The sequence below is a fragment of the Brassica rapa genome, chromosome A08 (genome assembly GCF_000309985.2).
Source record: "Brassica rapa cultivar Chiifu-401-42 chromosome A08, CAAS_Brap_v3.01, whole genome shotgun sequence".
NCBI classification, from domain to species: Eukaryota; Viridiplantae; Streptophyta; class Magnoliopsida; order Brassicales; family Brassicaceae; genus Brassica; species Brassica rapa.
This window is the reverse complement of record NC_024802.2, coordinates 13795163-13818265: the sequence shown is the minus strand read 5'-3', so window position 1 is coordinate 13818265 and position 23103 is coordinate 13795163. Positions and strand designations below refer to the sequence as shown.

Below are 23103 nucleotides of genomic sequence, written 5' to 3'. Positions count from 1 at the left end.
TGGTTTAGTTGGGTGGGTTTGTGTACCAACAGCAACTACCCATGAATACTAGAACATAGAGAAGCTTATACAAACTCTCGTCTTTGATTAAAAGAGAATACAAACAAGAAGATGTTCTCCAAAGTGGCTTATTCCAAAGGTTTTTAAAAAAATACAAAAACAAAAAAAAATCAGGGATACAAAAGAGGTTTTCAGTTCTCACACTGGGTTTTCTTCTAGACATGAGAGTATCCCATATAACAATGAAGATAATCAAGAAACAATCTTTTTTCCAGAGTTGCAGACTGGATGGGTTGTGTCTATTTGGTCGGCCATGTTGCTTGTGCGGACATAATGATCCCCACAATAACTCCAAACAAACCAAGAGCGCTTCCGAAGATCTCAATCACAAGAATCTTCACAAAGAGTGTGGAGTTCTGAGCATCTGACAATGCGCAACTGCTTCCAATGATCCCTACACATAACCTGCAGCAGAGAAAATGTGGACCCCTTGGTTGCATATTTGAAAATAGAATCCCAAAAAATCGAAAAACTGTGAGGAAGGAGAGTTAAGAATGATTATACAGACCCGCATACAAGGTTGGCGAATCCAACTATGATTCCAGACGCGAAGATTGCATATCCAGCTCTAAGAGACTCAGCGTCATACATCTTTGAAGACGGGACACTCTCCAACTTCGTTTGCAGAATGATTGCAACAATGACGCCATATATAGCTACAGCTTCGCAAAAGATTACACTGTGACAAGAAAAAAAAAACGAAAAACAAATGCTTGGTCATTCCATTGTTCCAGCATCAAAGTCTGTGCCTAAAGTTCTGTAACAACCAATCAAATTACAATCCTAGTTAAGCATTCCAAAGAGCAAAATTCCCAGCTCGATATGGTTCAGAAATGGGTTGTGTTGGACCTGTGGTAATGTCATTGTCAACATTAGTTGTTACAGAGCATCTTAGTCCGAGGCTATAGCTCTGTAACAATAAATCAAATTTCAAACAAAAGTAGTCCCGGTTAAGCATTCCTTAGGAGTCAAATTATCTACTCAATATGGTTCAGAGATGGTCTAAAGGGAATGGCAAGGCACCAAAGATTATGTCATCATAGACGCTTTTAAATCAGACTTTTCATCTTTTTCCTCTCATTTGACATAGAGCTTCTAAATAAGTTTCTGCTGAGAGAGAGATAAGACATTTGTTTATTATTGCTTCAACCCCCAAAAAGCCAGAGCCTTCACACTATCTATGCACCCTACCAACCCATATGAGATAATGGGTTTCTCATTTTCTAACTACTGGATCCAAAGTCAACTACTTTTTTTCTTCTAATCATTATGTGATTAAATATCCAAGAAACGAACATGAATCAGCTGCTCAGAGACGATTCCATATCATAGAATCTTTCAATGAACCCTTCACAACAATAACACCAAAGGACCACGAAACTAATAAAAAAACTTCAACTTTTTTAACGAACCTGATGAGATTCTTGGAAGTGATACGAGGAGCTTCAATGGCCGCACCGATCAAACTACTCCCGGTGATGTAAATCCCCCTTTGAATCAGAGAAGCAAATAGATTGGTGAATCGCAGATTCCGAAAGGAGAATGATTGTAACGACGTGGATTAGGAGAAGAATAAGAAGAAGATTTGGATTTTACCAGGCGGCGCCGAGGACAGAGACGCCGATCGAGATGGCGATTCCGATTGCCGAGAATGTGTACGGCGAGATCCTTACCAACGCTGCGCCCCACGAGCTCGCATCTACCATTCCAGACATTCTATCTCTCTCTCTCTCTAGTTCTCTCTCGCTTATTGCGATGATACGATCTGTTTCTCTGGTCTCTCTTGGAGGAGAGAAATTATTCAGGGGCTGTGATCTGAAGATGATTGAGGAATTGAAAACCACGCGCTCGCGGATGCACGTGGGTGATATAAGAAAGCTACAACGACGACGTTTCACTCGTTGATTTGGGCCTTGTATGAGATTTCAAAGACTACTTGGCACAGTAAGAATATTATCTTTTGGGCCTTGTTTTCCTATGGTAATCTTAACCAGATTTAATCAATTTCTTTTGTTTTCAATGGCCATAAAATCTTCAGGGTCCAACTGGTGACCACTTTAAAAATAAAAAGAATCATAGGGAAAAGAATCTAAAGGAATGATATGGAATTAATTAGAAGGAAAAATTGTAGAGAAGGAATGTAACAAATTGTCAGTGAATGGTAACCAAAACAAGGAACAAAATTTCAAACAATAAATAATCAGATAATTAACTCTAAAAATAATAAATAATATAAGCAAGATTTTTGGTCTACGCTTCATGTTGCCATGTCCAGTTCAATTGCCACAATGCATGTAGCTCATAACTACAAAACAAAAACTTGTGTTACTGAAAGTATATATTGTGCTTTTTAAGAGATATAGATATATCCAAGAATTTGTATATAATAATAAAGAGAAAAACACATACTGACCTATACTCGACGGGAGCCAAGTCTTTTATCTGACCACAGTTGTGTAGCAATCTGATCTCGAACAATCTTCATATAAACTGTCGTTGATGTTTCTTCATTTCCTCGTACATCATTTTCATCATCTGAATCATTCTCACTTTGATGCATATGCACACCACTGTTCTCCATAGTCGCTTCCTCAAAATCAACATCTTTAATTTTGTTCCACCTAATAAAGTTGTGAAGCCCCATTGTTGCAAATATAACGTTCCTCTGTGTGGAGATGTCGTACCTTGGGAATTCATTTAAAACCCTCCACTTTTTCTTCCATACACCAAACGTACGTTCAATAACTGAACGTAATGATGCATGCCATCTATTGAACATTTCCTTACTATTTTTTGGAGGCTCGCAATTTATAAAGTCTTGAAGATGATATCGAGTACCTTCTTTTCTTTCTTTTCGGTATGGAGCTAAATAACCACGTCTATTTGCATAACCAGAATCTACGAGATAATATTTTTCTCCAGGAGGTTTAGGAAACAACGGATCATCGCGCATAGCGGTATCTAGCACTCTAGAGTCATGTGTTGATCCTGCCATTCCAACGAAACAATATGTAAAAAGCATATCGTGATCACATACTCCTAGAACATTTAGATTTGCCGTTCCTTTCCGGTTCACAAATCGTAATGCATCACGACCTGGAGTCACCATTACGGGTACATGTGTTCCATCAAGAGCCCCGATAGATCCATTAAAATATGGCCAATATCTTTTATCTCCTTGTAAACTATTAGATATTGCTTCAAACTCAGAAGCAGTTCTTGGCCGTAAGTAGTCAACTGCCAATTTTACCATTGCCCCCAGAACATGATGAAACTTTCTACCTATAGTCTCCTGGGCATGACCGAATCTTAAACCGATGTCATGTTGAGTGTCATTTTGACCACAGAGAACAAGAAAAATTGCAACACTCTCATCGACTTTAATATTAAGCGACTCTTGTAACCCATACTTTTTCTCAAGGACTTCACATAAACGGATAAACGCTTCTGAGCTCATACGAATAAGAGTACGGCACGAGATTTCATTGCTGTAGATTTGTTCCCGTATTATTTTCCAACCATTTCCCCACACGTTGTTCATTGGATTCTTGCAAAAGTTGTTTTTGTAATACTCTAATATAGGATGCATGCACCTTTGCATAAATTCTTCTTCTTCCAATAACATAAGCTCCACTAACTCATCTTCTTCTAGATTTTCAGTTCCACGAGAAAGTAAATATATAATACGAAGATCCTGCATATATATTTATAAAACTTATTATTGATATAATCCTTAGAAAAACTTCATGCTTTTATAAATAAAAATAAATAAAATCCATATAAATATCAAACACCAAAATATAAATCTCAGAAAACTTAAACAAGCTTTTCAGCATCACTTCCATCATCATGTATATGGACTACACGTGCTGCATTTTTTGTTGATTCTTCTAACTCAGAAGAGTGCATCCCAAGTAAGCCCATGAAATCAGTTCTAACAGTTTCAGTTCCCATTGAACTAGTTCCAGTCATTCCAACATTCTGAAAGAGGTTCTGACTTGTCATTAGCAGATCAACATGAGTGCATGGATTGCCGTATCTATCTATGCCAACTAAACTCTCCAAATATCTGATCTTAATATCTTGACTCTCTATTTTTATAAATGCTTCACGGACATCTACTTCATTCTTCAACAGCTTATTTGCTGCCCACCAAAACACTCCAAGTTGTTCAATTGGTAGTTTTTCTAGAACAGCCGTCGCATCACCATATGATAGCTTTTGAACTTTTCGTGACCGTAGTTCTTCCAAAATATCTTGCCGAGTATCTATTACACGTTGAAATCCACTCTCAACCTGTGTTTCAAAACTACTTCTTCTTCTTGAAGGGCGACGGGCTGATGTTCTTCGAGTTGGCGGTTGGGATCCTTGATCGTTAGTCGCATCTGCAATTTGTTCAACACTTTGATCTTCTTGCATTTGGTCAAATACCGTGTCATCATTGCTAGGCAAAGAAGGCTGAATCTGCTGGATATGTTGGCCAAGCATATGCGGAGAATAACGTTCATCTTGCTCAACATCATGTTCACCAAAAATTTGGTCTAGCAAATCTTTGAACGGCAACGGGTTTTTTTGCAACACGCTAACAAATTTTCCTTTATTTCCATATTCCTACATAGATAACCATAAAAATGTAGGTTACTAGATTTTTAATAAGAACATAGTTAATTGTATATGCATAAAGACTTACTGCAATCCGATCAGCCCACCAAGTTTGCATCATATCTATTTGTCCAGTAGATTGATCAACTGCAACTCCAGTACGTTTCATCAGTTGACCATTGATACTCCATAGTTTACGTAGGTAACAAATTTTGTTAGTTATTTCTGGATCCCAACAAATCTTTTCTCCCGCCAACTCAAAGTATTTGTTCTCAATTCTTTTCTTAGCAGCAGCATCGGGCATTCTACTACGGTAGTCTCCTGCTCTTAACTCCGCAATGACAAGTTCAAGCATAACTTGACAATTTTTGTCTTTCCATAGATACTAAAGTACATATTTCTAGTTGTTAACTTAAAATATCTCATTTATACAGCTCATTACTGCAGAAAAAATTATATAACATAATTACATGGCCTTCACGAGTGGTTTCACCATCGATTGTGGTTCTTGCCTCATTGTTTGACTTACGTCCACGACGTGCTCCGTTTTGATTTCTTGGAGTTGACATGATAGCTATAATATAAATACATGAAACAAGTTTTATTATTAACCAACACTGATCAGTGCGTTGTGTTTTTTCTTATACACAAAATAAATAATCTTAAAAGTATAGTTTACCTACTTCTCTTGTTTCTAGATGTATTAGGGTTATATGAAGAAAAAGCTTGATGAACTAGTGTTATATAGAAGAAGACAAACCTACGTACATTAAGAAGTTGGTTTAAAATGTCAGTTTTCTATAAATTTATTTGGTACATTAACATATTAATATATATTTTTTACCATTTTTATAGTTTTCCTTTTGATTCCTTATCTAATTTGACATGGAATATATTTACACTATATTCCTCATAAGAAAAGGAACGTGGGGGAATTTCTAATTCCTACAAGTAATAAAATTTCCCTTTAACTGGTAACAAAAGACGGGAATTGAGAGGAACATAGTATTCCCTGCAATTTTTTTCCTCAATTGGTGTCACCAGTTGGACCCTAAATGAACATAACTTTATTTAACCAAAGAAAATTTTTACTCGTTTTAGTGTGAATTTCGTAATAGTGTTGCATCATGATGAAGCTCTCATTAGATGGGCTACCCCCAACAAAAACAAAGAAATACTAGCTCTTTTTCCATAACCGGCCCTTTTGGCGAATAGCTGAGTAAAGGTGTATAACATAGTTAAATCGTTCTCTCCGGTGTCAAATACTTAAATCTTAAAGCATGCATGCGCAACTTAATTTGGTGCATCATATAAAAATACTATTAACATAAAATAAGTACGTAAAAAGGGCGGGAAACAACTGATTACTATGTTATCAACATTTTTAGCTGATACAATTATTTGACTAAACTAGTACACGTGTGTTTTTTTGGAGGTTGTTGTAAATCCTAAAAATTTATCAAGACTTCGTTTACAAACCATTGATGAAAATAATAATAATATGCCATTTGTTACACAAAAATAGGATAATTTAATGAATATACTTTTAAATTTTTGAGTTTCTATTTTAAAATTATTAGAGCATGATTAATCCGGGTTCTTAATTTGAGGTTTTTAATTCATAATTTGATACTTTTTGTTTTTTGTTCTTTTATATTTTTTTTGCTAAAAATCGGTTCTTATATCTTTTATTTAAGAGACAGTTTTAGCTTTTTTAGTTAAAAGCTAAGAAAGGTTTTTAGCCGAAGCTAAAAACTAAGAACTTCATCCTAAGAACATGGGTTAATCATGGTCTTAGTAGCTAAATGGAATAGGTCTATGGAATATGTTCATGTTATTTAATAGTATAAGATGAATCTTTACATTTTAGAGAACAACCACATGCATGGCACTTGTTATGCAGCTTTATAACGAAAGTTAAAAGAAAACAGGAAAATTCATATCAATGATTATAATTGTACTTTCAATTATTTGTTTATACCCTTTAGTATATTTCATCATTACAACGTGCTTTCTTTCCCCATAACTAGTTTTAAAAGTCATGAATTAGTCATAATAGCCATCTTTTAATCATTTCCTATAGAGTCCGGCCCCTAGATTCCCCTAGAAAATTTGGCTGCAAACTTGCGAAGTACTTAGATTCAGATAATCAAAATGTTGTGTGATTTTTTTATGTTTGTTAGTTAGAGCATTTTTAACCTCACTCTATTTTTCACTTTAAAATAGAATTTAGAGTAAAAAATGTTTCAATAGTACTATATTTTCCACTTTATAATAGAGTGAAAAATAGGTTTACTCCAAATATAGAGTAATTTGTTTTTTTTGTTCATCGCTCTATTTTCTACTCTAAAATAGAGTATCATTGGAGCAAACTCAAACTCTATTATAGAGTTACGCTATTTTATAGTAAAAAATAGAGTAAGTCATTGGAGATGGTCTTATACAAGGCCGCGTCTCCAAATTTATCCAAGGTACTCTTATAGCATCTCCAATGTAAAACTCCATTTTTTCCTCTAAAATGGAGTAAAAGTGAAAATGGAATAAAATTGCTTTAATCCTACTCCATTTCTCACTCCATAATGGAGTGATGACCAAACAAAAAATAGTTTACTCCATTTATGAAGTAAATTTCATAATGGAGTGAGATATGGAGTTGGGTTAGAGCATTCCTTACTCCATATTCACTTTTACTCCATTTTAGAGGAAAAAATGGAGTATGGATGGAAATACCCTCAGATGAGCAGAATGTTGTAGTCCGCCAAATATTTCTATTAAACGATTCAAGAAATTATGTACATTCATGTATTCAATAGTGCTTTACCAGAAAGAAAAAAAATACAGTATTCGAAAGATTAAAATTCGTGCATCAAAGCATCGTCTTAATCTCTGTTTGTGTGTCGTTGGAAGACTGGATTTGTGCTATTCGAGATCATATGAATTCCTTCCTGCATTTGCGTTTCCCTGATCGTTTAGTCGTTCTGACTTTTTATATTTGGCGTTGCTTAATTTTTATTTGATTAGTTCGCTTCGAATCTTGGTTGTATTTCTGTCAAAAACATAAAATGTTTAAAATTTTAGCATTTTACGAAAAAATAAAATGGCTTACTCGTTGCCAGGAAAAAAGTAATATTTAGTGGCCAAATGGCAAATGCATCACACGAGTCATGATATAATCATTGTAATTTAAGACAGCTCAACAAAAATAAGATCAATATGTCGACGTACACCATATATAATTTGGAGTTTGGAGTCTTATCCAGTTTAATATCAAAGCTATAAATTTTAAAGTCCCAAGTATTGAGATTGTTGGTTTAATGAGTTCTGAATTTTGATTTAAAAACGAGAGTTCGGCCAAAAAAAACCTCAACTTTACACGAATTGCCAAAACAAACATGAACTTTGGGGCTCGCCAAAAAAACACCAAACTTTCATTGACTTTAAAATGAATTAACAATGTTTTCGCTGACTTGCCAATTTAGCACGCCGTCAACAAATTTAACAGAAATATTTGACGTCGTTTATTGTTGACGTTAAGTGAAACGACGTCGTTTTCAAATGAGATGAAACGACGTCGTTTTACACGATTTGAAATTAAAAATATGTAAACCCCTGGATTCGAACCCAGGTTGGTTGGTCAAATGGGAAGGTATTTTACCACTGGGCTACTGGCACTTTCAATGTACTTACTAACATGTTTACTTTTATTTGGTACATATTAAATATAAAAAATTCTCTATAAACTTAATAAGATCTTTAAAATTCCAAAAAAATTAAAAAAATAAAGAAGATTTTTATAAAATTAATTTTGAAATTAAAATTGAAAATAAATTTTATTTTTCTTTTTAAAAAATAAAAATTCTTCCAAAATTTTCTAAAAAATTAAAACGAAGTTTAAATTCCAAAAAATTGAAAAAAATAAAGAAATTTTTTATAACATAAATTTTGAAATTAAAATTAAAATTAAATTTTATTTTTCTTTAAAAAAATAAAAAAAATACTTTTCTTTAAAAAAAATAAAAAAATCTTCCAAAAATTTCATAAAATTAATTTTGAATTAAAATTAAATATTTGTTTTTCTTTAAAAAATCAAAAAAATTCCAAAATTTTCATTTTTTAAAAAAAAAATCCAAATTTTTAAAAATTATAATAAAATGCAAAAAATTAAAGTTAGAATTATCAACTTTTTATGTGTGTATAATTAATTTCAACTTTTAGCAAATGTATTAAAAAAATTGAAAATTTTGGAAGATTTGTTATTTTTGAAAAGAAAAAATAAAATTTTATTTTGGAAGAATTTTTATTCTTATTAAGTTTATAGAGAATTTTTTATATTTAATATGTACCAAATAAAAGTAAACATGTTAGTAAGTACATTGAAAGTGCCAGTAGCCGAGTGGTAAAATACCTTCCCATTTGACCAACCAATCTGGGTTCGACTCCAGGGGTTTACATATTTTTAATTTCAAATCGTGTAAAACGACGTCGTTTCATCTCATTTGAAAACGACGTCGTTTCACTTAACGTCAACAATAAACGACGTCAAATATTTCTGTTAAATTTGTTGACGGCGTGCTAAATTGGCAAGTCAGCGAAAACATTGTTAATTAATTCTAAAGTCAATGAAAGTTTGGTGTTTTTTTGGCGAGCCCCAAAGTTCATGTTTGTTTTGGCAATTCGCGTAAAATTGAGGTTTTTTTTGGCCGAATTCCCATTTAAAAACTATAAATTTGATTGAGTAAGCATGTGAATGAATTATGCTTGCTTTCTTGTGCGAATCTTCGGTGCACATTCATACACTCCGTAATCAAATTGTAGTTCTATAGATCTATTTAATACTATTTGTTTCATTTTTAACCAAGTAACAAATTATTTGTTACAACAAATTAAATTAATTAATTCTTAAACCCATTTCCTTGTAATGTATACTTATGTGTTTTTTCAAAAAAAAAATGTATACTTATGTGCTCATGTTTCAGAGAACTATATTATTTTGAAAAGAAAACTGAGATAAGTGTCCTTTTCAAAACAAAAAAAACTGAGATAAGTGAAAGCAACATATGTTAGAAATACAAGTTACAAAAAGATAATAGGTTTGTCTACTATATAATTTGTATAAAAGATAATGTTTCTTACTAAAATCGAAAATTAGGTTGTTTGGATTAGAAGAAAGTGGACTGGACACAACCAACCATCTAATTTATATATTGGGTGGGTGTCAAAATATATAAATACATTTACAACAAATTAGTTTTATCTAACTAAGATAGACTTATAATAAATATTTGAATTGTTTAAAATTGGAAGTTTATAAGTTTTGCATGTATTAATTCTGAGAAACTTTGAAAAAGAAAATGAAATGGATGTTAGCAAAGACAATGCACGAAAGCATTCTCTCATAGATCACTATTTTCAAATTTTCAGCCAATTTATTGGTCGTTCCTCTTGTTTGTTTGTTTGTTTGATTGATTTTTGTATGATTGGCAATCTTTTTTCCAAAATCGAATGGGAAGAAGAGCAAATAATTTACTTAATCTTCACGCTTTCCATTTATTACACTGTCATTTTGGACTGCCACTTTACTATTCCAATGCCTCTTTCACCACTCTCTATTATTCATTCAGTCTCTTGAACTTTTTTTACATTATTCAAGTTTTATAAAATAATCAGAAACACTATATCTAGGCTTCCTAGATCAATCATATAAACTTGAGATAACTCAACTTTTTCCATGTAGATTCCACTTTGCTAAACTCTGATAATCAATTTGACTAATCTTATTCGTGGTGTTCTCAGAACTCTTCTTTTTTGTGTTTAGTTCCGTCATTCAGTGTTTGTTAGCAACTGTATTTTCATTTGAATTTAATTTTTATGAATGCCAAGATTTTGATAGTTTTTTTTTATTTTCCGTCAAATTGTTAATTTCATTCAAAGAAGAATGCAAAGTTTAGACCATCTCTAATGGCTTACTCTATTTTTTACTCTAAAATAGAATAACTTTATAATAGAGTTTGAATTTGCTCCAATGGTACTCTATTTTAGAGTAGAAAATAGAGTGATGAATAAAAAAAATAAATTACTCTATATTTGGAGTACACCTATTTTTAATAGAGTGAGAAATAATGTACTATTGAAGCATTTTTCACTCTAAACTCTATTTTAGAGTGGGGTTGGAGATGCTCTTACTACAAGCTGGCGGAAGAACAAAAAATCTCCATAAACAAAACGTTAAGCCTCTGACCAAAATGTTAAGCGTCTGAACAAAAAAAAACTAAAGCCTCTACCAAATCAGTACTACATAAAAATAAATCTAATTAGGCTTCTTCGTGTGACCGAACAATGATGGTTGCAGGTCGAACCATTATGTTATTTTGTAGATTACCAGATTTATAACTCTGTTTTATATAATATATTATAAATATTACAAAGTGGTAACAATGCGTTTTAGAGCATCTCCAAGAGGACTTTATTTTTTCCTCTATAATTTACACTTAAGACCATCTCCAATGGTTTACACTATTTTTTACTCTAAAATAGAGTGACTCTATAATAGAGTTTAAGTTTTCTCCAATAGTACTCTATTTTAGAGTAGAAAATAGAGTGATGAACAAAAAAAAAATAAGTTACTCTATATTTGGAGTAAACCTATTTTTCACTCTATTATAGAGTGAAAAATAGAGTACCATTGGAGCATTTTTACTCTAAAACTCTATTTTAGAGTGAAAAATAGAGTGGGGTTGGAGATGCCCTAAATAGAGTAACTCTATTATAGAGTGAACCATTTGAGCAAATCCAACTCAGTTATTCTATATTAGAGTAAAATATAGAGAAAATTATAGTGTACCATTGAAAATTGTCTTAGTGGATATTAACGTGTTGGTGCAAGGTAAAAACAGGTTATCTTCCTCGCCTCCTTGGGTTGGTCTCCTTTCGGTTTATCTGTTGTCTCCTCTCACGTGTTTTAACGGAGCATTATATTAAGATCCGTGTTTCAACCCCAATAAAGCTCGACGTTGGTGCTTTCCTCTTTCTATTTCTATGTTCATTGTGTAACTCTCTTCATAGGATGTATAGCTGCTTGATCTATGATTTAGTTTCTGTTTTACTTAATCTGCAGGTCTTGTAGTTTCATCTTGGTTTTGGGGATTGTTTTTTAATTTGCCGGCCTTGGATTCCAGGGTTTGTCTGGCTTTTGTTTCCCGGAGTTATTAAACTCACCGGCTTTTGTTAGTTTCTTATAAGCTATGGTTTGTATTTGATCTATCAATATAACTTTCAGTGAAATAAAAAGAAAGGATTTTTTTTTTGTTTTTGAGAAAAAATAAAAAGAAGAAGAAAAAAAAAAGAAATGATATTAGTGCAAAGACACGTGTTCAAGTGCCACTAAAGTCAATTTTTTAAAATAAATAGTAGTTTTGTTTATGACTGGTTTACCGTTTAAAAACCGAACTAATTTTTAGAACACCGGTTTTTCGTCTAATTATAGCTCTTTAAATTAATCAATCTGCCGTCACTATTCATATTCCTAAAGAAAGTAAGAATATTCCTTTTAGTGTTACACTTTAGATATATCTAAAAAACAAATGTACTATGTTCGCAATACGTAAAGAGAACGTCACTAAGAGAATCTTAGAAGGTCCCCCCAACTGCAACTTCCCTCTATAAATTCCATATTCATTCTCTCACTCAAAAGAACATTTTTCAAAAAGTAAAACATATCTCACTCTCTTTTAGTCTCCTCCACTCTTCAAAAGCTTATATCAATACCATCCTCTCCTTTCCATACAACAATGGACTCTCATTCTTGCCACCAAACCAAACAGATTATCCTCGTACATGGTCCCATCATCATTGGAGCCGGTCCTTCCGGTCTTGCAACGTCTGCATGTCTCTCTAGCCGTGGAGTCCCCTCTTTGATCCTAGAACGTTCCGATTCAATAGCATCTCTGTGGAAATCCAAAACCTACGACCGACTCAAACTCCATCTCCCTAAACACTATTGTAGATTACCACTCTTGGACTTCCCTGAAAACTTCCCAAAATACCCTTCTAAAAACGAGTTCTTGGACTACCTTGAGTCATACGCTTCGCATTTTGGCATCGTCCCTAGGTTCAATGAGAACGTCCAAAACGCTTCTTACGATTCCTCCTCCGGTTTATGGAGAGTAAAGACTCTAAGTGGCGCAGAGTATCTCTCCAAATGGCTTGTCGTTGCGACCGGTGAGAACGCAGACGCTTACGTGCCGGAGGTTCCGGGGATATTGAAGTTCTCCGGTGGGAGAATTATTCACGCAAGTGAATACAAAAGCGGTGAAGAGTTCCGACAACAGAAAGTTTTAGTTGTCGGATGTGGAAACTCCGGCATGGAGATTAGTTTGGATCTTGTTCGACATAACGCTTCTCCTCATCTTGTTGTCCGAAACACAGTAAGTGATCAAAACATATTTACTTTCATTTTGGTTTTAATACATGAATTATTAATGTTAGTACTTCTTAATGTAGGTTCATGTGTTGCCAAGGGAGATACTTGGGCTGTCAACATTTGGAATTGGGATGACACTTCTCAAATGTTTACCATTGAGGTTTGTTGATAAGTTCTTGTTACTGATGGCTAATCTGTCGTTTGGAAATACCGACCGGTTAGGTCTACGCAGACCAAAAACCGGTCCGCTTGAGCTAAAGAATCTCACCGGAAAAACTCCGGTTCTTGACGTCGGAGCTATGACTCTCATCAGATCTGGCAAGATTCAGGTGGGTTTAACCATATCTGCCTTTATTTAATTTATTGAAATAAGACTTCCTTCTGAAGATTTTACTTCTCTTTTATTTTAATTGTGATAGTCTTGCGTGGCCTGAGAAATTTAGCAGTAGTTACCTAACCTTCTAGTGAGTTATTTATAACTCTGCAGTGCCCGCGAAATAATAGTGTGTTACCTAACGTTCTAAAAGAAATGTGTTATTGTTAATGTGGAAACTACAAATGTTTTAAAATGTTTTTAATGTTCTAAAGAATGTTTGTTTGTTTTGTTGAAAAAGTTTTCTTCTTCTTCAGAAAAAGTTAGTTTTTGTTTTGTTATACCATTTTCTGTATATGCTTCCGTGAATCGTCTTTACGTTGTCATGATTACATCAATTTTGTTTCTGGGTCGAGCTAATCGTTTTATTATTGTTAAAATGCAGATAATGGAAGGTGTAAAGGAAATTACAAAAAAGGGAGCAAAGTTTATGGATGGTCAAGAAAAGGAATTTGACTCTATTATATTTGCCACTGGTTACAAAAGTAACGTGCCTACTTGGCTTCAGGTAATTAAGCTTAACATTTATAATTCCCACTCATCTAAAAATTAATTAGAAACAATCATAGACAATGCCTCCCTCTATTCGATTAGGGAAGTGATTTTTTCACGAAGGAAGGGATGCCGAAAACTCCGTTTCCAAACAGCTGGAGAGGAGGGAAAGGTTTGTACACCGTTGGGTTTACGAGGAGAGGACTCCTTGGAACGGCGTCTGACGCGGTTAAGATCGCTGGCGAAATAGCTGACCAGTGGAGAGACATAAAGGGGGCCACCAAGAATTTGTGCAGCTCTCGTTTTGTTATTATCTCTAAATCCTAATTTGTGTTTTGAAAACGAAAAACAAATCACTACCTAATTTTGCATGTTGTAAATTGAAGAAATAAACTTGTATAGATGCGGATTTAGATTAGTATATAACGTTTTGACTGTCATTTAAAATTGCTAAAACAAAATACTCTAGGAACTGTTAAAACTTAAAAGTGTGTATTCAATTTAAAATGATTTAATTTTAATGAGTTTTAGATGAATTTAGTTGATTTGAAAATTTACCATAATTTTGTTTAAACCACTATTTAAAACTATGAAAGCATATTTTTAATATTTGTAACTAAGAAATGCTAGCAAAATACTACAATGGATTATAAAGTATATCAAATAGCAAATTCAATAATATATATATATATATATATATATATTTAAAATATGTTTGAAGAATAATGAATTTGTCATTTTAATATGAATCACTTCCAACTGAATAAGCTCTTAGAACATGATTAACGCTGCACGGGTTTTTATTTGATTTTTTTTATTTGATAAAAAAAAAGACAAATCAATCGCGGATCACCATGTATCAACGGAATCCGTGAACAGTGCAAGAACCAAGTTAAACTTAGTCCTTATAAAAGACGCGGAAGACACGGTTTTTATAAAAACAGTGGGACCCACCCCTTAAGAACCAAATTAAGACCCGCCGTTAATTATGCTTAGTATCTACATCTACTTAAGTAATCTACTTAAGTTAGTTCATGTCACGCCATTGTCGATTCTGTAAACAGTTTCAATCTTATTAAAAATATGACATTGCTTTGCTATTTGAGAAGGTTATAACTTATAAGTAGTGAAAGGTTAGAAATACATCATTCCCACGACATATTAATGTCAGATGGAAATACATAGTGGGTAATATTGAATGTGTCACATCTACGCAAGAGAGACAAATGAATATGTAACGAAGTGTGTATGTAAAGAGAGAAGCAAACGCAAGGAAGAGAAATGGATGGAGGTGGGCACTGATTTGTCACTGAAATGAGAATTGAGATAGAGAGATCTGACACTCTTCTGCGACCACCGCATGGACTATCTCTTTCTACGAAATTGATCCATCGCTCTCTCTTTCTCTGCCGTCATGAGAGAACACATACATTGATACATACACACGCGCATTTTTTTAAGGGTTTTGTTTTAGTCACTTTACCCAAAATACAATACAACTAACTTCATATAATGGGTTATTGCATCCCAATCTGAATGGATTATTGGAGTAATGCGTTTGTTTTGTTTACGTGTATAAATTTTTATACAGTCCGGGCTTTGAAATATCTGTTTATTGAGACATGACCTTTTTCACTGTTGGAGTAATGGCTTCGCGCAAGCTATTTGCTAGAAGCACATTATAGCACAGTAGAACCACGTCTGGAAAATAAATTATATTACATCATATTTAAATACTTACAGAAAATATTTACAAATTCATAACTTCTTATAATATACTAGGAAATAGGACATATATACTTATCAAAAAGTTAAAATTCTCTGAAGTGAATATGAGTCAAATGTTGGAAAAAAATGTAGAATATGAGAAATCCTTTACCAAGAGGCAAGAACAAGTATTGAGTCAATACCAAATAAAATATCAAACTAACTCAACAGTTCAACGGTATTTGAGGGCATTGAATTCAATAAACGTTATGACACGCATCCATGCACACCTTACGTTAACTATCCTCAGTCACTTGCGTCACTCTGTGATTTTATTATTATTTCTTATTGCATTCTTCTTTTTTATGGTTAGGGGCTTTGTGCTACTGACCATTTTTGCAGGCACTGTCAATTTTCATGATGGATTTGACATTTCTCTTTGCAGGTTAAGTATGTCACCGCTCTTTTAATTCCCTCGCAGCTTCCGTCAGTTTAATACCCCAATCCTTGATCCTCTTTATGACATTCATATCTGAGTTTAATAGCTTCAACTTTTGACTACGGGTTTGATTGGTAATTGTATAGTAAACTAGACTAAAAGAAAAAAAGTGGAAATGAATGGAAAAAAAAATTGGTGAAAAACAAGAAAAATAAAAAGAAACACTTTCACTTTAGTAAAATGTAGAATAACCATGAGTCTATATTTTCCCCCATTTAAATAGTAAATAGAGTAAAATGAAAAATGTATTTCATTTGATTGGTAAACTTTTAGTGGGATTTGGAGTAAAATTATTTTTAGAGTAGAAATATTTTTATGAGTAAAAGTTTATTCTAACGGTACAATTCAGTCAGACTCTACATTTGGTTTAATTAGTTTACTAGCTAAGTTGACTTTCTACGTTTTGTATAACAAATGATAACTAATTAATCACTTGTTTAGTGGGTCTCAATCTTTTTTTGGTAAACAATGGGTCTCGATCTTTTTTTAAAAATAATGAAAAATGGGTCTTAATCCTTAATCCCACTGAGCACGTTAAGTTACTTGATCAAATGATATTTTCTACATTTTTTAACAGAAAAATCAAACATATCTTCTTGGCACGTGTAATAAAACTTAACTACAAATAAGATAAGAGTTGAAAGGTGACTGAAAAATGAAGAAGAACATGAAATTTCCTATCATTCCTATAAAAAAAATACATTCACAAAGAATATTTTTTTCTTTTTATTTATTCTCATTCCTTTTGTAAAACAATATAAAACAAAATTATTGTTTATTAAATTTGAAAAAGAATAAACATTATTTTTCATTCCTACTATTTTATTCATATACATTTTAATTTTCACGTTCTTCTTATTCCCGAAAAAATCACCAGTCAGAGCCTAAAATTGTAAGAGATCGAGGGAACAAGAATTAGTATTGTAACTATATAATTATTTCCATACTAACTAATTATCAAATTATACTTATATGTGCATATCAATTAAAATTGTTATTAGTGTTGGATACTAACATGGGTTTTTTTTTTGTTAAGGTGAATTTAGTTCGTTAGATCATTCTTTCGTGTTTCAGTTGGTTTCATGCCATTAGTAAGTTTATCCATTTCATTTAAATTTGCATGCATGCCATAAATTTTTTCTTCGAAAGGCGCATGCATCCGCGCATGTCATAAATTTATTAATGCATATTTGTCATATGCATTCTTTTACAAAAAAAAAAATATTTGTCATATGCATGTATATATTAATTGGTACACGAGGATCTATATTTTCTTGTTTCGTTTTTTTCGAAAACATTCACACATCTCCATCGACTAATGACTGAATTTCTATTGGAAGGTACACGACGATCTATGTTTTTTTCGTTTCAATTTCTTTCAAAACACTCATACATCTCCATCGACTAATGACCAAATTTTTATCGGTAGCAAGTAGAGGATATTGACAGCAACGACAACAAAAAAGAGGGTGGGGATGGTAAAATCCCGATTATGTTTTAGCATTATTTTATACGTATGACTTGTCTGATTGATGCTATATAATTTATAAGGATGCAATAGTGATATACGACTAAGGCATGGACCACGAGGGGGAATTAGAATCGAGATAAAAATACTCATGATCCGATGAACCGTACCTTCCCTATTGCACTCTTAACTTGGCATGCACTTGTACTTATCAACTTGCTACACAAACAAGATGCATGGGATAAACCAAAACAAAAGCAAAAGCAAAATTTTAAGATGCACGGGGATTTGCCATGCAAATAAACAAATGCACTTCTTTTACTCACGTATTATATGTAGCCATATATGTGAAACTTGAGAAAATGTACAAGTCAAATTTTTGAGTTTGTATTTATATGTACATATGATGACAACAGCAGAGCTTTCATGAGAATAGACATGTCGTGTCGTCTGCTGATTCTGCATCCTTCGTCCAAGTTTACTCTTAGATTGCTGTATTCCCATTTGTATCATCCACCATACCTATTCCAATGGCCAATAATACTCTAACTCGTGTTTAAAGTTTTGCAGTTTCGAATTATCAGATCAATTACCATTGAGTTGTACTAAAAGTCTATTACATATGCATTTTTGTTGCAACTATATATCAAAATTGAACTACTTAGTTTTATCTAGGTCCTAGTTATAGATTATTAGAACATATGCATTTGATTACACATGTTTTTGCGGAAAATCTGTGAAATTGTGTTTTGACCGCTAAGCAAGAAAACAAATTGCAATACTGATATTAGCTACACAAATTTAACTATAACATACAACTTAAGAATCAATTACTAGAGAATGTATAAGGGAATATAGAGTTGTAAAGGTGCATATGAGGTTAATGATCATCTTCAACACATTGCTATTTTTACCTTTAATCAAAAGTACTCCAACTCATCTTCACTTCTTGTTATAAAATACACATTGCTATGTTTTCTCTATAATTAGAGGAAGAAATAATAATTTCTATTGTTATTCTATATTTTGAAGAATGCTATCTTAGAGGAATGCATTAGTAAAATTCATGATATCATAAAGTTCCTTTATTTTAGAGAAATTAGCAAAAATACATTTAAAATGGTCTAAAAGCAATTATCTATGACATTTCATCTTTTTTCTTTATTTTTTCTTTATTTCCGTGAGAAATAGGATTCACAAGTCAGATAAAAATATTAATGGCCATGTTTTTTTTAACTCAAACTCAGATTTTTGTTGATAAATATTATTAGTATATCGAGGGAAAGCTACCATTATAAATTTATAATAGCCACAGAGTTTCTTTCTCATTGCCTGGGTTTATAGAGATTTAGGAATGAAACATACAACTTGCCAACAAAAAGGAAATTATGTTGTTATTGTTATGTGAAGTTTTCTATGTTCCAACAGAAAATTGGGGTAAAGTATTGTACAAACATATCTCGTTTACTTCACTGAGTTTTGCTTTCCTTGTGTACAGAGCAAACCTATTATGTTGCTCGAAGTTGCCTTGTGCAAGAGGCTTGGCCAGTTGGTCTTACAAACTACGAAAGAAAAGAAAAAGGCCTGTCTTCTGGACTTGAGAGTTGATGTTGGGCCTATAAACAAAGTACGTTCAAAGATGGATTAATATTTGTTCCCCCCCTCAAAAAAAACTATTTTTGAATTTAGTCAACAAACCTATAAATAGGAATTTTTTTTGAGAAATTTGGCTACATGCACATAACAAACAAAAAAATCAACAATATAACAATAACCTTCATTAGGCTATGATATTTATGTATTAATTTCTATTTTGCCATTTTTCACTTTCATCTTTTCTTTTTAATTGACTTTATAAGTTTAAAAAATATTTATTTGATTTTTTAAATACTTACAAAAAACATAGATTTTTTTTTCTATATAAAAAGTTTTGAATTTTGCAAAACGAACATATATTGATAAATTGAATACGCACAGTTATAATAAAAAATAAGATTTTGTTCAATTCTATTTAAAAACCTAGAATAGAATCTTATATATTAAAACAGAAGTCACAACCTTGATTCATGTGTGATTTTTTTAAAAATAGACCTATTCATAGAAATTCATACTATATTTTAGTTCAGACTAATAATAAATATAATTTTTAAAATATTTTAATCATAGTATCTTTTGATATCTTTTCATTTTAAATATAAATATATTTATTTTAAAATTCTAACAAATCTGTTTAAAAAGATTTTTACAAGATCTTCATTTTTGAAATTATATTTAAATATTTTAACTAATTTTGAAATTAGTTTAAAATATTCTTATACATTAATATATTCAGTTATATAAAATGAAAAATAAAAAAATCTATAATATTTTAGTTATTATATAATCATAATCAATCATATTAAAATAAAATTATTATATTGAGCTAAATATAATAAAATTGTATTAAATTTATATATTTATATATTTTATTTTCGTAATTATAAAATATTTATGTTCAAAAATAAAATCTAATATGTTGGTAAGATGGGTTAACATTATCAAACTATATAATACATGTATGAAAATTAACATGTATTTCTTTAAAGTTAATAATATAAAATCTTTGTAACTACTTTAATCATAATATATTTTCATTTTAAATATAATATATATTTATATATTATATTTTAAAAATTCTAATAAATCTGTGTAATATTTAACCAGTAACTTAATGTATTTTAAGTTATCGTTTAGAAATGAAAATAAATAAATTATATCCTATTTTATCTACTTTTATAGTCATGATCATGTTAAAATATAATTATTATACTAAAATAAATATGATAAAATTATATTCAATTGATAAATTTATAAATTTTATTTTCATAAATATAAACTATTTATTTAAAATATAATATGATGATAGAAAGACTTAAAATTAACAAACTATATAATACACGTCTAAAAATTAACATATCTTACATTTTTATATATACAATAATAAATTATCTAAAATTAATAAGCATAAAATATTGGTAAAAAGAAATCCAGTTTTGCAATACGGGTCAGAATTTATTATAAATTAAATACAAAATATTTTTTAATATATTTTATCATGAATATATTAATTTGTTTAATAACTAAATGCAAATACAATAAGATAAATATATAATAAGAAGTGGCAAATACATAAGGTTTAAACAATTAATTAATTATAACATGTAAATTATAAAATTATTGTATTTGAAATAGCTATATAAATATTTAAGTATATGATTAACATTAAAAATATATACCACTTATATTCTAAAACAATAATTTATGTATAGAAAAGTGAAAACAAACACCCGTGCGGTTGCACGGGTCAAAATCTAGTTGTTATTATACGATCTATCTTTCTTCTATCTCTCACTCTATCTCTAAATCCTTCTATTCTTTCTTTTGATTCAATATTTCTCTTTTTTTTTTCTATCTTTCTATCTCTCTCTAACATGTAATGTTAAAAAATGTGTTATTGTATTGTATTCTATTTACGAACATAGAATAAAATTTTAACTATAATAATTTGATGTATTAATATTATAAATAAATAATATTAATACATCAAATTATTATAATATATATGGTTAAAATGAGCTATTCTATATCGAGATCTATCGAAATTATAAATATAATAGTATATGATCATAATGTATGATATACACACGTCCACTCGTCGTAAAGGACTTTAATGTCTATTTATGTAGCAAAATCCAAAGTATGACTATATTCTTCATTTTTGCTCTGCTTTGATTATACAGCAAATTGCCCTAATTTTTTTTTGTCGAACACCTAAATAGGATTAAGTACACTAAACTGATTAAATATATTTATTTGGTCTTACCTATAACACCATAAGTGAATCTTTGTCATAGTCAAAGTCGCCGTAGTAATATGAGTTTTGAATGATGAATTGATTATGTTATCAATACCAGTTACCACCGTTTGTTTCTAACTTTTTAGGGTCGGATTTCCAGTAAAGTTTTCTTCAGCGAAGCAGATGGTTAGTATTCCAAGAAGGACTCGCACCTCTATTTGTATTTTCTATTTTTTTTTTTTTTCCGACAAAGATTATTTAATAAAGGCCCAAAGCCCATCACAATTACAAGGCCCACATCAAATACGGCCCACTAACAAACCACTAACAAACCGCAAGCCCAAGAACGGCCCTAGGCCCAAGAGAGCAAAATGATGTCGGCCGCGTTCCATCGCGAACCGCCACATCACTTCTGCCTCGACTATCACCGGAGAACCACCCACCGGTACACCGAAACCACCCCGGAGCACTTCGACTCCACACCATCTTCACCGCGACCGCCTATCCTCCCAATTAAGCCTAATCTCGGAGAGAATCAATCGTGGCCGAGATCTCATCCGCCACAGTTCAATACAGGGCCAAAAGGTAGGGGGCTTCGCTCAAACAAACGATCTTCCACCAGAGAGCATCCATCGTCCTCCGACGAGGGCTCAGCCAACAAAACCAGAGCCAACAACACATAACTAGTGACAAACACAGAAAATAAAAACTAGACCCTAGAAAGGAACTAAGGGACCGTTAGCCGGCAACAATGGAACTGTCGGAGCCTCCACGTTCCGGGAGCTTAAGCGGCGCTGCAGAGCTGACGAAGCCTCCACAACCCGGGAACTTGAGCGGCGATGCAAGAGCTATGGGAGCCTCTACATCCCGTGACCAAAACGACGCTGAAACGAAGATCTACCAGACGTACCTCCTCGCCGCGAATCCAGAAGAAGAAAAGTCGCCGCGAGCCGATCTCTTCCCGGAACGAAACCCTACCCCAGATCCGCGCGCATGTCGGAGATACCTGACAGATCGGAACAACCAGACGATGACTTGAACGGAATGACAGGGTAAAGAGCCAACGGCGCCGGTACGCGCTCGGACGCGCCACCGGACGCCGTGGCTACCTTACACGCTTTCTCTTTCTCTTTCTCTCTCTCTCTCGTTCTTTTTCTCTCTATTTGTATTTTCTATTTTGTAGACTAGTTATTTTTTTAATTTTTTTAATCTTCGATTAGTAAAACCATACTCACATTAGTCCAACAGTTGAGAAGCTTGTTTTAAGTCTTTTATTAGTAATACAATATGACAAATACAAATTTATTGTAAAAGCTTGTTCCAATATATAAATTATCCTTACATGTTACCACTAAGTTATGTTTTATTTGGAAACTGTTCAAATATAAATAATCTCTACATATATAAAATATGAATGATGAAATATCATGCTTAGTCTCCTACATGTTATCACATATGAATTTAATTAAAAAAACATTATATTGAAATTATAAATCAACCAAAACTACAAATCAAAATCAATTTACCATCAAATTCAGTCAAAAGAAATTCAATTTATCAATGATTGCCACAAAACCATAGATTATGAAAAAATAATATCATGAATATTTGTTTAACTTACATATATATATATATATATATATATATA

General features: G+C 32.0%; 3 protein-coding genes across 3 annotated transcripts; 1 reads left to right on the top strand and 2 right to left on the bottom strand.

The window, feature by feature from the left end:
* Positions 1–65: 65 nt before the first annotated feature.
* LOC103834555 (V-type proton ATPase subunit c''2) lies at positions 66–1918 on the bottom strand. The gene is made up of 4 exons (XM_009110623.3): positions 1657–1918; positions 1473–1550; positions 569–739; positions 66–465 (listed from the first exon to the last, which is right to left on the bottom strand). The coding sequence occupies exons 1-4, from the start codon at positions 1773–1775 to the stop codon at positions 300–302; spliced, it is 534 nt and encodes a 177-aa protein (XP_009108871.1). The 5' UTR covers positions 1776–1918; the 3' UTR covers positions 66–299.
* Positions 1919–2156: 238 nt separating this feature from the next.
* On the bottom strand, positions 2157–8145 carry LOC103834577. Its single transcript, XM_033276761.1, has one exon. The coding sequence runs from the start codon at positions 3758–3760 to the stop codon at positions 2474–2476; it is 1287 nt and encodes a 428-aa protein (XP_033132652.1). The 5' UTR covers positions 3761–8145; the 3' UTR covers positions 2157–2473.
* Positions 8146–8875: 730 nt separating this feature from the next.
* LOC103834554 (probable indole-3-pyruvate monooxygenase YUCCA1) lies at positions 8876–19524 on the top strand. The gene is made up of 4 exons (XM_009110622.3): positions 8876–13085; positions 13162–13410; positions 13840–13962; positions 14049–19524. The coding sequence occupies exons 1-4, from the start codon at positions 12450–12452 to the stop codon at positions 14271–14273; spliced, it is 1233 nt and encodes a 410-aa protein (XP_009108870.1). The 5' UTR covers positions 8876–12449; the 3' UTR covers positions 14274–19524.
* The last annotated feature ends 3579 nt before the right edge of the window (positions 19525–23103 follow it).

Bases quoted from the DNA above. Each gene is read 5' to 3' on its own strand.
- LOC103834555 (XM_009110623.3), bottom strand. From the start codon at position 1,775: ATGTCTGGAATGGTAGATGCGAGCTCGTGGGGCGCAGCGTTGGTAAGG. The intron at 1,551-1,656 runs GTAAAATCCAAA...TCTGATTCAAAG, and splicing joins TCTGTCCTCGGCGCCGCCTG to GGGGATTTACATCACCGGGA. The intron at 466-568 runs GTCTGTATAATC...TCTCTGCTGCAG, and splicing joins TTCGCCAACCTTGTATGCGG to GTTATGTGTAGGGATCATTG.
- LOC103834577 (XM_033276761.1), bottom strand. From the start codon at position 3,760: ATGCAGGATCTTCGTATTATATATTTACTTTCTCGTGGAACTGAAAAT.
- LOC103834554 (XM_009110622.3), top strand. From the start codon at position 12,450: ATGGACTCTCATTCTTGCCACCAAACCAAACAGATTATCCTCGTACAT. The intron at 13,411-13,839 runs GTGGGTTTAACC...GTTAAAATGCAG, and splicing joins TCAGATCTGGCAAGATTCAG to ATAATGGAAGGTGTAAAGGA. The intron at 13,963-14,048 runs GTAATTAAGCTT...CTATTCGATTAG, and splicing joins ACGTGCCTACTTGGCTTCAG to GGAAGTGATTTTTTCACGAA.